Source organism: Ciona intestinalis, unplaced genomic scaffold, assembly GCF_000224145.3.
Source record: "Ciona intestinalis unplaced genomic scaffold, KH HT000150.2, whole genome shotgun sequence".
NCBI classification, from domain to species: domain Eukaryota; kingdom Metazoa; phylum Chordata; class Ascidiacea; order Phlebobranchia; family Cionidae; genus Ciona; species Ciona intestinalis.
In genome coordinates, this window is record NW_004190472.2 from 56,799 (window position 1) to 72,801 (window position 16,003).

General features: G+C 33.0%; 2 protein-coding genes across 8 annotated transcripts in view; both read right to left on the bottom strand.

Moving 5' to 3' along the window:
• The window catches only part of LOC100184143 (CLIP-associating protein 1), a 45,872-nt gene extending 33,592 nt beyond the window's left edge, over positions 1-12,280 (bottom strand). For 6 of the 7 annotated variants that reach the window (XM_026839103.1, XM_026839102.1, XM_026839101.1 and 3 more), the window contains exons 1-5: positions 12,108-12,280; positions 10,880-11,017; positions 8,213-8,291; positions 7,465-7,568; positions 6,921-7,088 (exon numbers count right to left, since the gene is read on the bottom strand). In XM_026839103.1, the coding sequence (XP_026694904.1) occupies positions 6,921-7,088; positions 7,465-7,568; positions 8,213-8,291; positions 10,880-11,017; positions 12,108-12,146 (528 nt within the window). In that variant the 5' untranslated portion in view covers positions 12,147-12,280. Of the gene's footprint in view, positions 1-506; positions 657-1,263; positions 1,335-1,689; positions 1,788-6,920; positions 7,089-7,464; positions 7,569-8,212; positions 8,292-10,879; positions 11,018-12,107 lie in introns of all 7 variants that reach the window. The other variant, XM_026839098.1, reaches the window with a different exon arrangement.
• A 1,087-nt stretch (positions 12,281-13,367) lies between these two features.
• Positions 13,368-16,003, bottom strand: part of LOC100181975 — a 3,773-nt gene continuing 1,137 nt past the window's right edge. The window contains exons 2-4 of the mRNA XM_002119265.4: positions 15,007-15,132; positions 14,390-14,510; positions 13,368-13,911 (exon numbers count right to left, since the gene is read on the bottom strand). Coding sequence (XP_002119301.1) covers positions 13,780-13,911; positions 14,390-14,510; positions 15,007-15,132 — 379 coding nt within the window. The 3' untranslated portion in view covers positions 13,368-13,779. The remainder of the gene's footprint in view (positions 13,912-14,389; positions 14,511-15,006; positions 15,133-16,003) is intronic.

A 16,003-nucleotide genomic window follows, 5' to 3' on the forward strand; every position in this document is an offset into this window, starting at 1 on the left:
GCATGAGGTGTATGAATACACCATGTGTGTTGGTGCATAAGAAGACACCCATGTTATAACTTGACAGTAAGCATGAGGTGTATGAATACACCATGTGTGTCTGGTGTATAAGAAAGCACCCATGTTATAACTCGACAGTGAGCATGAGGTGTATGAATACACCATGTGTGTTTGGTGCATAAGAAGACACCCATGTTATAACTTGACAGTAAGCATGAGGTGTATGAATACACCATGTGTGTCTGGTGTATAAGAAAGCACCCATGTTATAACTCGACAGTGAGCATGAGGTGTATGAATACACCATGTGTGTCTGGTGTATAAGAAGACACCCATGTTATAACTCGACAGTGAGCATGAGATGTATGAATACACCATGTATTTCTGGTGTATAAGAAGACACCCATGTTATAACTCGACAGTGAGCATGAGGTGTATGAATACACCATGTGTGTCTGACAGTGAGCATGAGGTATCCAAACAAACAATTAATCTGAACAACTCACCGTCCTTCACGGTCACCGATGACATTTTGTTGGTGACAGCTCGACTGTTGTTGTTATTGGCAACCACAGAGGTCATGGGAGGTCGCATGAGCCCGATGGATGAAGATGATTCAACTGAATCGTAACTTCCTGTGGAACTTGCTACAGAACCTGTGGGTAAAGGGTTTATTCGGTGGTTCTTTAACTTGTTTGTGTGCTTTACCCTTTTAACAAAGATGGTAATCAGATTTACCTCTAATATGTAATATGACCCTCATTTATTAAAAAGCGAAAACAACTAATTACATCGGTTATTTTTAATGCAACGGATGCGCTAGCTTTTTGGCAACGAGTTGTTCAATTTCTGGTAAGTACTACAATTGGCACAATTTTTCTGCCCTGTCAACTGATGTGAATTTTGATTGGTGGCTTATTTACCCCCTAAATACAGGAAATTTACCCCAAGGAGTAAATTTATACCAGTTTAAGATTCGCTGGTTTATAAGATATGGTATATGATCTCATAGTTTAATATAGGCTTTTATGCATATAGATGATGGGCACGCAAAATACAGTGAAGCAGTGTACGGTAGGGTAAGATGGTACGTTTTATTTCTCTTTTCTTGGCTCCTTTGGGGGTAAACAAAGAACATTCGAATAATTAAAAAACTGTATTCCTACAATTCTAAATAAGCATTGTTAATTGTTAAAAAAACGATCAGGAAATATGGGATATAGGTACTACCCATCTTACCCCACATTACTGTATGTAAGTTACCTGTATCAGATGCTGTTACCATGTTTCCTGATTGAAGTACTTCATCAAATTTCTTGTATAAAACACTGAGTCTGGATACAAACAGTTAAGTTAGTTACAGTGACACAACGTTTAAAGTAACTAAGAAAAGTTGGTAAAATAACGCGCCACAACTAATGGTCAGTTTTAATACAAACATGAACTGTTACACCATTTTTTAACAAAAACACCATATACTAGGGGGGGACGGGAAACCTTTAACACATATTATCCAAATATCCTGATCGTGTTTTATACAGTTAACAACAGTCTATTGGAGTCGTGGGATTACGGTTTTTATATTTATTTGAATGTTCTTTGTTCACTACCAAATGGGACGAGAAAAAAGAATGAAAAGGTGTCCCATCTTTCCCCCATTCTTCTATAGTATTACACCAACACAATCACCTTGAATTTGGTAAATTCTTCTTCGCAATATCTTGTCTCACTTTTTCACCAACGTGACGATAAATCTCCACCAATGTAAAAACTGCTGCTTCTCTAACCTATCAGGAATTCGCATAAGTTTAATATTAGCAGCTAATATGTTTTAATTGTTAAACAACTGGAAGCTTCATTTAGAAATACAGGTTGAAATAGAGTGTGGACAGTGTGCATTTGTGTTAAGCTATTACAACATTTGGAATTTCAAAGAACAAGTTATTACAACATTTGAAGACACCCCACGATTTTCGATATATGCAACAAATATGAGATAAATCCTATAGTTTGAACAAAAAGTAAGGTTTAGATATAGCTACAGTTCCCCTAAAACACTTCCTGGTTTGAAAACACCCATTTATATTATAAGTTACATAAAGCAGGAGTAGACCTATACAACATGCAAAGGTAGTGCAAGGGTGCATAGGTGACCAGTCACCACTACTTTAATTAAGGTAGGGTACCCCCAAGAATTGACGTATGGCACCAAACACTTAAATAAAATAAGAAATTATTTGTTTTACTATTGTTCAAATTTTGTACAGCGTATGTTTAAGCTGGAATTTTAAATAGATTGTTACAATAGTTCTTTAACTTTTGGAGAAATGTCTCTAAAACCTAATTCAATTCCTATTTTTAGAAGGAAAGTATGTTTTGGATTTTGGAATTGCAATGCACAATATACAGTGACATATCCAGTTGTTAAATCAAAACAAAATCAATAAAATGCATTACATGTTAATAACATGTTCCAAATATTCCATTAAAAATCAAAATTTTTATGCAGAAGAAAAAATCTATGTTATGGAAATAACAATCAGAATCTGACAGTGAGCATGAGATATAGGTCATACAATTTCATGATAAATATATTTAAACAATTCTAAACTTTTGTGTAATGTAACAACAAACAAATAACACTCTGAACTGAAATGGTGACTTGGAATGACCTATGGCAGTTGGTAAATATTTAACAGGAATTCTCATTTAATATTAACTTTAACTCCGATATGAAACATGGAATGTGATAATAACTTGACAACAAAGCTCCAACAAAGCGAAAAATGTCACTGAGCGTATAACACAAAGTTGAATTGTTACCTTTTAAAGGCCACAATATATGAAGATATAGTACAGGCTACTTGCCCTACTATATATTTACACTCTTTTTAATATTTTTATGAAGATACTCTTTATATATTTTTAATTTTTTATCTATGGATATATGACAACATATTATGTTATACGCTTTTATATGCGTTAGGAGTAGACCTATATTTGAAGAAACTGGTGCGCAACAGAGAAAAAACCGAACTAAATATATATTAAAAGAAATATTTCGCTAAAATGGCGTTGTCCCTTTCTTTATTCATATAGAATTAACCCATTGTTGACACAAAGTTTTACAATCAGAATGTCAACAAAACAATAACATTGAATTGGTCACAAAATTTGCACAGTAGTGTATTATAATATGTTCTCTATTAAAAAAAATAGATGAACAAAAAGTGTTTTTGGTAAAGTTATTTTAATTTTCAAGCAAAATTAAAATTGAGTGATGGGTGTTAACATGACAGAACATCAACAAAACAATAACTTTGAAATGGTCACAAAATTTGAACAAATGTAAATTATAATGTGACACACTGGCATAATATAATGTCTGACCATAAACTTTATATAAATTTAAACAAAACACTAAAAAAATAAACAAAGATAATATTCCACGCAGAACAAAAATACAATAACAAATATAAGAACGGCAAAATTCTTGCTATTGTAACTTAATAACAATCTTGATGGGTAGTACAGTGGGTTGGGGGACTGTGTTTTCAAGCCATTGTTAAGCGGTTATTTAAAAGGGGGATAACACAAAGGCAGAACGCCTCTTAAATCTCCCCATTTGTTCAAGTAATGTCCAAGTATGTGAGGATAGTTTGTAATAGACTGTGGTAGCGATGAATGAAAATTAAAACTTTATACAATATTATTGGCATGGGTTGTGGTTGGTAATTTTACAAATAGTGGGGCATGCAAAATGAAATGTAACATAGTCTATTGATCAGTAAAGGTTTAAGACTTAATATAAATTTTAAAAACATATATACAGTAGGGTGGGGGAAGATGGGGTAAGATGGGACACCTTTAACACAAAATAACCAAATATCCTGATCGTGTTTTAAACAGTTAACACCAGTCTATGGGAGTCATGAGGATACAGTTTTATAATTCTTTGAATGTTTTTTGTTTACTACTAAATGGGACGAGTAAATACAGTCAAAAAATGTCCCATCTTCCCCCATCCTACTCTATATAAAACAAAAGACACCATAGCTATTTGCCATTACAGTTTGCATGTGGTTGTACTTGATAAACTTGTAATTACTTGTGCCTGTATTTCTCGGGTAACATTGTCTTTGAAAGGTAAAACAAAAAAAAAAACAACAACAACATATCAAAACTATTAGTTTAGGGATTTTAAATTAGTTGGGCATGTGGGGTAACATTTCAAGATTTCATATAAATTTAAACATTTTAATCACTTAATACACCACTTTACCATTTAGCGAAGTTAAACTATTAAATGCCTTTACAAGTTAAAAAATTATCAAACAAAAAATATTTTTCAATAAACATAAACAAATGTATTACATTAAAATAGAAAATTTAGTATTAAAAAAATAGGGAAACACAAAAGTTTTTCATAATAAATCCAAGTTATGACCACAAAGAATCCACGTGTCAATACGGATTATTACTTCACAAACCTTATTGTTAGTATTGGCACAATAGAAATCTTATTATCACAATCTCTTCCATAATAAACATTCCGATCTCACTTTCAATACGAACACAAGGCATTGAATATTTTCAATACGATGTGAACAGCTAAAGTTGCCCACAAACTGCTGGAAATTTTGCTCGGCGTTTCATAATTTCATAAGTGTGTAAAGTTCACTCATTCTTACTTTTAATAAATACCCAAGGCAGCCACAACAATATAAGGCTTGCTAGTCATACTTTTTACTATGGAGTATTTTGGAACACTTTGAATGTCTAATCCGTGGGCACAGAGTAAAAAACTGGGAAATAGTCAATACATGATTTATGCTTAAAGTAAGAAAACTTAACAAAAACCACAATATTAGGATTGATATTGGTGATGGTGATTATACCTATACTATGGAATACTTTGAATGCCTGGTGTTAATGCGCAGGCACAAAGTAATAAACTCAATAATAGCCAATACAGCATTTAAACTTGAGGTAACAATTAACAGAACTCAACAAAAACCACAATATTAGGATTGTTGGTTATACGTATACTGCGGAATATTTTGAATACCTAGCATTAATGTGTGCGCACATCGTAATAAACTCAGAAATAGTCAATACAGCATTTAAGGTTAAAATGAATAACATCAACAAATTTTTTTCAGCTTAATGAAAACACAAAAATAAAGAAACTGTTCTTACATATTACATACATTCCAATTAGACTAGTAAATATAATACAAAGAATACATTTTAGTGGCATTACTATATAAGGGGAAAATAATTTATGAAACTATTTTACAAATTAATTACATTCAAAATTAGCAACTATAATTCAAACGTCCTAATTTGCTAGTAGACTCAATTGCTTGGGACCAAAAATGAATGAAACTTTGTGTGTTTTGATAAGGAATAATATATTACAGGCCTTTAGGCCTACGAAGGATAAAGCAAGCTAATGGGTGTGTGGTTGGACTTTTTCTATCAGACCTGGCACAGACTAATGTGGATCAATGCTATCTGAGACTGGGACAGTAAAGCAAATCTTGTGAGAAAAACAAGACGTAATATGCCATATGTTACTGGCACAAATATGGTTTGATATGAGTAAAAAGAACAGTTGGTGGTGCTAATAGAAATCACACATAGGCAGAAGAAGCATCAATTATTTATACACGTCTGTTCAATTGGGGAGGCAGCACGCGCTACAATTCAAGTAAATGCTAAAAAGTGATGACAACATAGAGCTTTGAATGTTGGGTTTAACTTTAAATTATCTACGTTTCAAACTTAGAATCGGTTGGATTAAGTAAGTTCACAAAGTAAATTATAATTTAAAGACAATGTTAAAATAATCTAAAATATCTAGCTTTAATTAACTTAGGACTTGGTTTGGTTTTAATTGGTAAGATTAACTTAATTTTACTAAGTGTAACTTAATGACAATAATCAAAAATATCTATTGGCAAAACTTTTTCACGAAGAAACCAAATGACTATTTTGCTAAACATTTGGTAAAGAGTGTTGCACAATTATAAAATAGGCCAAATTGTAGAGAAGCACGAAATTGTTTTAAGAATACATGGTCACTGAACAAGGTCACAGATGAGCAACAAAACAACAGCTTGTGCAATCTACATGGTGCATAATGGGCAGCAGTAGACACACCATAAAATAAGTACAGGCAGTTTTCACGCTTATTTAATTTTACACAATAAACTACATTGAAGCTACTACAGTACTACACTGTACATAGATAAGGGAGACCTGTGTGATAGTTTTACACCAATAATAGACTGTGGACTATGTTCTGAAATGTAGTACACCAAAATATAACAGGCACCAACATGTAATAAACTGCAACACTCAGATAAAAAGTATATCGAACAAAGTCGAAAGTAAAATTGGAAACAATCGTAATTTACAAAATATAATACATATATAGATATATTATGAATCAAAAATCATCTGTATACACCACAAACCTTAACTGTACATTAAAACACTGAACCATTGACAAACTGATAGCTTACTTCCCACGGCAATTACATGACATTTGCCAAAAAGCCACAAAATATTTTGACATGTACATTCGATTGTTAATAATCTATATCATATCTCCATTATTTCTAACAATACCACTCAAAACAACTTGTGCATTTGTGACATAATAATTTAGACCTTATAGGGCCTTACCAACGTATATATAATAGGGTGGAGGAAGACACTCATAATATCTAAATATCCTGATCGTTTATACAATTATCAAAAGTCTTTTGAAGTCATCAGGATGCAGTTTTATAATTCTTTAAATGTTCTTTGTTTACTACCAAATGGGACGAGAAAATAGAAGGAAAATGTTTCCCATCTTCCCCCACCCTACTATATAATATATCTCCAATGTTCCCTACAATACAACCAACCTGTGCATTTGGATCACCAAGAAGCACACACACATGTGGAAGAAGTTTGCTTAGGTATAACGAGCGAGCTCCGAATCGGTTGATCGTGGCCACAAGGAGGCGACATACACCCTCGCGTACCCTCCATACTTTGTGGGTAAACGCAGATGAGAATCGTTCGAATACATACTGTGGGTGAATGCAAAATAAATATATATTGTTGATATGAAGTGAGTAAATAAAAAAGTAGATATAGATATAGGCCTCTTAATATTGAAGGCAAGATATATACAGGCATATCTATGCATAATAATAAAAGGGTAGATATATAACACACATGGGCCTAAAAACTAAAGGTTTAGTCAATACATAAATTTGCCTACATTTTGTGTGTGGCAGTTCGTGTATGAATTTTTGATGAATTTAGTTTTAAATATAACTGTAGACTGCACAGAAGAAAAACGAAAAAGTGTGACTTTATTTGCTTAAAACCACCCCTCCCACCCCCTTTTGCATAGGTGTATGCTACATTAAGTTTTGTACAGGTGAATACATAATAAAGTACCTGAGGAGATGAAGCTACATCCATAATGTTGGTAAGAAGAGTGATGCTCGCATCTCGGACTTGATCCTTCTGATCCCCCATACGGTCAGTCAATGCTATTTGAACTGGAAAAATTATAATAGTTCGTTATTTGCGTTTAGTATATATAGTGTAATAGCACTGTAGCAGTATTTCTCCCTTTACAACAAGTAACATATTAAGCATAAATAGGCAATAATTAACAGTAGAGCTAGGAGCCATAGTTGTCAGTCTATGCAATTTTAACTGGGGGAAGATGTTAGATGTTTCATATTAGTTTGTAACAAGCATTTAATAAATACAGTGTAAGTATATCCTTTGCAATAGGCTATATATTAAGCATTAACAGTAAAGCTAGGGGCCATCGTTAAAAATCTTGTGGGTCAATGCAATTTGAACTGGGAAGGGAATTTCATATTAGTTTGTTGTATGCATAACTGCTTTTAATAAACGCTTTGATAAAAAGATATCTCAAAATACTTTTTTGTACTTCCCTTATTTTCTCTTTACAAACCCTTGCGGGTTCCTTATGTAATTTGAACAAAAATCAATCAAAATCAACAGCAAAACATGAAGTAATAATTAATTATTACAAGGCATAAAATTGATCCAAAAATTAATCCAATAAATTTTCATTAGTAACACTACACAGTACAGCATATAATGTAGCATATATAGATTATCTACAGTCTACAGTCTTACACTGTACAGTGGTAATTAGTTTACTTACTGAGATGGTAGTATTGCTGGAAATCATCTTGTAACCTTTCTACCAGTAAACTTAGAATATCCAAACCCAAAAGTGCAACCTGAAAACATGATGATGTATTGATGTCATTATTATTTCTGATATATATATATATAGTAGGGTGGGGGGAGATGGGACACCTTTAGCACATGATATCCAAATATACTAATCTTATTGACACAATTTACAACGGCCTATGGAAGTTTACTACCAAATGAAATGAGAAAATAGAATAAAAAAGTGTACCATCTTGCCCCACTCTACTAGATTTTAATTGTAGCAATTAGGGTGAGTGTGGTAATGCCTAACTACAGTCAGAACATGAATAGTAGGCAATAAACGATTGACCACTATGATACAAGAGTAAGCAAAAGTTGATAGAGTAAATTTATTATGTTAAGTATTGGGGTAGTTGGCCAAATCTGTTCAGAATCCCAGGTCTTTGACAAGGACTCACTACATAGCATAGAATAATATGTACAATATTGTTTTCCATATAATAACTCCAGCAAATAATTCTTCTACCAGATTACAATATGATTAAAATTTTAGAAAGACTGAAACCCATTAAAACTGGTTATTACGTCCCCTTACTACTTTAAAGAACACAAAAAATAATAAAATATGTCCTTGGTGGATTAATTACCATCACTTGCCATTTAATTACTGTTTACAGAGTGGTAGTAGCAGATGCTAGAGAGAAAGCCTTGGGGGCTAGCTTTAATCACACACATCACATGCTAGTAGCTGGACAGCTAATTAGTTATTGAAGCTGTACATTGTATATTGTACATTGTGCAAAAGCATTATGTTATGTGGGATATATAAACTGCAAACTGTTACAATAACAAATTGTTACATTAATTTTGTTTGTATATAGATAATACAAATACTAAAGATTGTGCACAAACATGAAAAACATTACACGAATCATGCTTTTTTGTGGCTTATTTAAGCTGTTGTGTACATTAATATTCATTTGTTTACTGTGGATATAATAACGAATTTATGCCAATAAGAAAACTGTTGCCCGCAAGTAAAGAACTGTGTTTGAGAAATATTTAAATTGTAGACATATTATACTGTGTATTAATTTTTATTTTGTTTGTTGCAAATATTAAAGAAAAATATTGATATCAATACTGAACATAACAATTTTAATATGAGTTATGAACATTTATGTTTACTGGTTTGAATCACAAAATGAGGTTTATATTTTTATATTTATCATTGAAATTAAATCATATTTGATTACACACAGTATTATTAAACCATGATACATTATAATGTAATCGCTAAATATTAGGTTACTTTAAATTTACAAAGTCTAGCTTTTTACACAGAAGGTGCGCGCAATAATTTCCAAGTATTTACTACATATCCTGCTTAATTACAAGAAAACCCTTAGAATTTGTGATCGGTTGTTTCGTAAGAAACCCCTTTGTGATGTCATAGTTATGACAGCATAGTACTTGTTGTAACCATACTTTGTGAGTGACAAAAAAAAAAAACGTACAAAATTTGACTTATTAGTTTATAATAATGCATGTGTCTACGTAATGAACAAATCGGTTTTCGTTAAAACCCTTTTTTTTTATGGAGTATGTTCTATTCATAAGTGGGAATACTTAAACGCGGTTTATTAATTAGGTGGTTAATTACATACATAACCAAACCAGCGCAACTAAACAGTTACCATTAATTTTAAATTGGGCTGGAATTGACATTTTTCATGGGTTTACACAAATATAAAACATTACACTTGTAGACTGTGGCTGTGTGTATTTCTAACAAAGTTTTGAAAACTTTACAATTCCTAAAACTATCTAATGATTTAAACTTATTACTGTGCAGTAAAACGGGACATCTTTAGCACATAATATCGAAATCTGATCTTGTTTTAAACAATTAACAACGGTATATGACAATCGTGAGGATGTGGTTTTATAATTCTTTTAATGTTCTTTGTTTACCACAAAATGGGATAAAAGAATAATAAAAGCTGCCCATTTGTTCCCACCCTACTATACCATATTTTGTTGCCATAATTGCAAGCCATGATATCCATGTTGCAAAATATAGTAGGATGGGGTAAAATGGTCTGTTTTAATCTCTTTTTTTTGTTCCTTTTAAAATTAACAAGGAATATTTACAGAATTATATAACCGTTAACTATATTGTTATAAGAAATATTGGGTTAAATTAACTTTGAGATTCAAGAGACTTAACACAACTTTACACTGAAAGAGTCAACTCACTAAACAATTAATCCCTCATGACGTGAGGCCAATTCTATAAATATACTACAGCGGCATTACCCAGTCAATGCACACTATAGTGTTAACTTATATCATATGATGTGTCTTTAAATAAATTATGTTTAAGCCCTGTGTGAAAGCGCTTTTAGGAAACTAACTAACTAAAATTTCGTTTTTAGGTTTTTATTTTTTTTTGTAAACCAAATTAACTTTTTTATTCGTTTTGTGAAATTTGTAAACTAAACTAATTTGCTGACATAAAAAAATTTATGAACGAAAATAAAAACACATTACTGCAATTTAAACCTGTTTTACTCACCCCTTACTTAATGTGGTATTAAGTTAAACAACTGACAAAACAATGTGATATTTTATCAAAATCTTCTTTTACCTTGAAATTGCTTGAACTGACCCAATAAGTTGCCAAAGCGTCCACGATTTTATCCACATTTGTCCACAAGAGGTCTCCGCTGTTCAAACTTAAGAATTCAATAAATTGTTGGCCACCGTTCATTCGCTTCTTCATGTCCTTTAATAACAAATGATATTTAAATATTGCGTTTAAAAGGTTTTCTGTTCTATATGGGGGAGGTCCTTGATGAGGATCTGGGAATTAGGCCAGAGTTTGCTCGTTATCCCAACATCATACATGTACATTCTTTTTTATATGGAAGAAGTCCTACAGTGGACACTGACACGCCATGGGACCTGGAATTTAGACCAGAGTTGGCCCATTACCCCAACATTGAATATGCACATTCTATTTTATATGGAAGAGATCCTACAGTGGGGTAAGCCATGGGACCTGGGATTTAGGCCACAGTTGGCCCATTACCCAAGAAATGTTATTTCGTAAGACTGCCCATCGGAGTAATCTAATGTTACAGATAGAGATAGGCTATCCAACATATTTACCATTATTTTGAGGCAAAATGTCCCTTAATTTTAAAACAGGGGTGACTTAAAGTGTTTCGTCACCCTAGTTTTCCACCTTAAAATAGTTGTTACCCTGCTGTTTAGTGTCTCTTTACAAACTAGCTGTCTACACTCTACATAGCAAGACTGTGACCACTACCAGGCATTCTATTCTATATGGGTGAGGTCCTTGTGCGTTGTGCCACAACTATGATTTATGCCAGATTTTGCCCACTACTCGACACCCAAAACCAGGTATAGGATAAACATAATGTCCATTGACTTTTACAAAAATGTGGTGATGAAATATTGGCATATGGTGAAGAAATTCATTAATTAATTATAAAAATCGATCTATTATCTGTTCTATGTGGGTGAGGTTTGTTGTCGATGTCCTGCCATTTAGACCATTCCCCAGCACCCAAAGTTAAACATAGTTTAAATGTCCAAATAGTTTTGATTTATGTTTTTTTTTATATAAACACAGTCACTAACTTAACTTACTTTTATACAAGTTGGAAATATTTCAAAAAAACTTCTGTTATAGGATAAAAGTCAAAGATTAGGTCATAGGCCTAATGGCCTATATAAGTTAGAAATCATAAAAAATATGTTTTTGCTATTAAAAAGACAAGCATTTTTGCTATTTTGTGTATAAACATTAAACTAGCAACAAATGAACAACCAATACAAAGACAACCAACCTGCTCCCGTACAAGCAACAGGGCTTCATCTTGTTCCATATTGAATTCTTTAGAAACTTAAGTTTAGAATATGATGTTAGTACTGCATTGTGTGGTTTTGTTTAACTAAGCACGTAAACCTAACACTGTGTTTCAAGATTTCTTCTATTTGCAATAACTGAGTAATTTGGACTGTGGAAGGGACAAGAAATTAGAATTACTTAAAGCCAGAATGATCAGAAGATACTTAAGTTAAAAGAATATAAAAATAATTATCCTAGTGAACAATTTTTTTGTAAATTGCTAAAAATGTATAAACAAAATGAAAAACACATTGGGCAAATTGGTTTATACAATATGAATCATATAAGATATACTGCAATAACTAGAACTAATACTGCAAAAACTAACAATATTTTAACAATAAAATATATAATATAATACAGCTCAAGTAAAATGAGGTGCGCACTTGTTTTTCAGATTCAATTTTGCACATAGGGTGTAAATAACACTCTGTATTAATTAAACTTTTAAAAATAACACTTTGAGTACTGTATGTAATTATTAATTGAACCCTTAAGAAATTAGCTGAACTAAAAGCCTAAAAATCTGTGCAAGCAAAGTTGTGATCGAAAATCCTGGCACAAAAACCAAACGGTACACAGCTAAAACTTGTATTGTGAATTTAGATTTTTTGTACCTGTTTCATTCCATGTCTGCACTTGTTTTACTGGCTGCTATTTTGTATTAAGCATAAAAATATAACTAAACATGTTAAATGCTGAATAGTTTACGTTTTGGTTCTAGTGACGAATCCCCTACGTTTTGAACGCTAAACCCCCAACTACCAACCTCTTAACACTTTCCAACAACCTAGGATTCTTGACTACTTCTCTAGTGCCCACTTTTTTAAGTGAAGACCGTTATTTTCCCAAACCAAATCATCCTTATCACAAACAATCTACTTTACTACATGTTTACATAAATAAATAAACTATACAGCCTGCCTTACACTGTTAATATAAAGTATGAAATAGCCCAGTTACCTTTTTGAAAAAAAAATCTGAAATTCCCAGTCAAAACCATTTGCACAAAACCAAATAGAAACTTTACCGTAAACATCTTAATGCATATTGCCATAAATAAATATATCTGTACTATTCCTTACACTAATAATGCGAAATGCAATTTTCGCAAATCAAAATAAAACTGTAACGTCTTTTTCTAAATTTAAGTTTTACATTGAAATAAAACGTTATCCCGACGATCTGCGCTGTCATATTATTTTTGTACCCAATTCATTTATTTTCTTTTAAACTACCATGGTGTGATGGTACATGTATCATAGTACGCACTACGCATACATACAAATGCAATGCTTCTGTTTCGCGTCATGGAACAATCAGCAGATTTAATTCAATTGTTACGTTCACGCATAAAGCAGTGTTTCGCAATAAAAAAATACAACATAAATGATTTCGTTCAAATTAAACAAACAAAGAAGATTACTATCACAAATATATTACTATAATGTTAAAAAGAATCATTTAAAAGTAATATTGTTCTAACGTAGTTAAAAAGTAGAATTAGGTCACTTTACTATTTAGCAAAAATGCAACACTGAGATCGAGTAAGATGCTATCCGTCCAAGTGATAGAACGGTGAACTAAACATAACAAATAATTTTTGCGATCTATTCTTTTAGTCCAGTTTTTACGTAGTTTCCAATGATGTTCCAAGTCTTTGACCACCATCCTATGAGTTCAGATGTATTTGAAAGCCCTTGGTTTTCAGAAATTACGGAAAGAAGGACGGAACCCAAAAGCTAAAACAGCGAAAATGTTCATGAATTCAAAGCTGGTTGATGTAATCGTTAGTTTAAAGTTTTTTGGATACATATATGTGGTCTTACGTTAAGTTATTTCTGCCAATGTGGTACTGTAGGGGAAGACGGGGGACTTCTTTAACACATGATATCAAAATACCCTGATCGTGTTTTACACAATTTACAACAGTCTTTACGGGAGTCGTGAGAGGATACGGTTTTATAATTCTTCAAACGTTCCCTGTTTACTGCCAAATGGAACAGAAACATAGAATTAAAAGGTGTCCCGTCTTTCTTCATCCTATACTATATTATCTATTAAAGCACCTTGGTATTTCATAGCGGCCAATCAAAATCGATTTAACTTTAGATAACTTTTAAGATTTCGAACCCAAACGCCCCTATAGTCGTTAAATAATTTCAACCCGTTTCCACACTATAGATTCCAAAAATAATAAAGCTATGATAATACTCGTACGTCAACATGTTCTGACGTCACCCCATACTTGACGTGTATTCTGCCAACTTCTGTCGACGATTCTTTTAATTCAGTCTCGTTGTTTAGGAGGCCCACAAGTTTACCGATTCTTGACGCCAAACTGCAAATCAGAAATTAGTAAACGAATGTATGAGTGAAGTTTGCTTTTGAAAATGTGAAGAAATCTCGCATAACGGGGCAACGAAAACCGTTACAGCACGGGTGTTCTGTTTTATACTTCTTCTGCCAGTTTACGAATTGGCATGTATGTAACTTTCTTGATTCTCGCGTGGCGGGTGACGACAGTCCTTATAACACGGGTTTTCTGTTCATTCACCTCGTCCACGTTTACGAGTTACCACGTATTGACAGTTTAGTGTCAATTCCGGAGACACGTGCGCTCAAAATGGTAGCAGCATCGAGCCATAAACCTATACACGTTGCTAAAACCACATAGCACGTTACATTATCGCATCAAAGACATTTAATGATTATAAGTTTGAGTCAAATAGTGACTTTCACAGCCCAGTACAACGTTCATTGAAGTACAAAGTCATGTTTGCTCAGAGTTGGATCCGTCGTTTGCAAATAAATATTTTGTCACGTAGCCTACATACCTTACAGCATGGTTAGATACGCCCCCTATACTGGCAAGGTCAGATACAGTTATTGCGCCATCCGGTTTAGAAGGAATGCCGAGATGACTGAATACCGCAATGCTGGCTGGATATGTGTTGAACAACCTGTGTCAAATAGAAGCGTGGTCACTAATTGGTTGTCCAAGCTGTCAGCCATACACAAAGCAAAGCAATTAAAAGTAAATCAAATAATAATCACTCACAATGTTACATATAGATAGTAACTAGTAAGAGGCACAAGGTGTATATGAAACAGAACACCCGTGTTATAACTATTGTCGTTTCCCCGCCACGCGAGGGCAAATAAATTACATTCATTTAAATAAGAAAATGAGAAAATTAAATAATGCACGTAGATTTTTATTAATTTACACCAGAAATGCAAAAAGGGGTGTTTTTCCCAAAAAGGAGTGTATTTCACAAAATGCAAAAATAAGGGGCGATTTTCTGAAAAAGGGTAAGTGCGTTTCAAACTTTATAAATAGTTCTTTCCCAACGACCTAACAGCCCTAATGGATTAAAGTGCTATTTTTGAATTCCCTTCCCATTAGACAACATGAATATTTATTACATATTCTGTCTATAAATACTTTAAATAAATTAATTATGCCAAAATGTTATAAGTCACTTTACAATATAAATGCGTTTAGGCAATATTCTGCTTAAACGTTTTTCTTATCCGAGACGTGTTTTAACGATTGTCATTTTGTTGTTAATTATAACGTCTCTTCTCTGTTTTGAATGAATGAATGCAACTTACTTCATCCTCGCGTGGCCGGAAAACGACAGTCGTTATCACACGGGTTTAACACCTCGTGCCAGCTTACGAGTTGCCATGTGGTTACTTTGTGGGTGATTATTTTTTTGGGAATTTGTTTAAATTTTTTTTATGTATGGCTGATAATTTGGACAACCCATTAGTGACCACGGGGTTGGAGCAATTGTCGTTAAGTGTCTTGCCCAAGGACACATACGC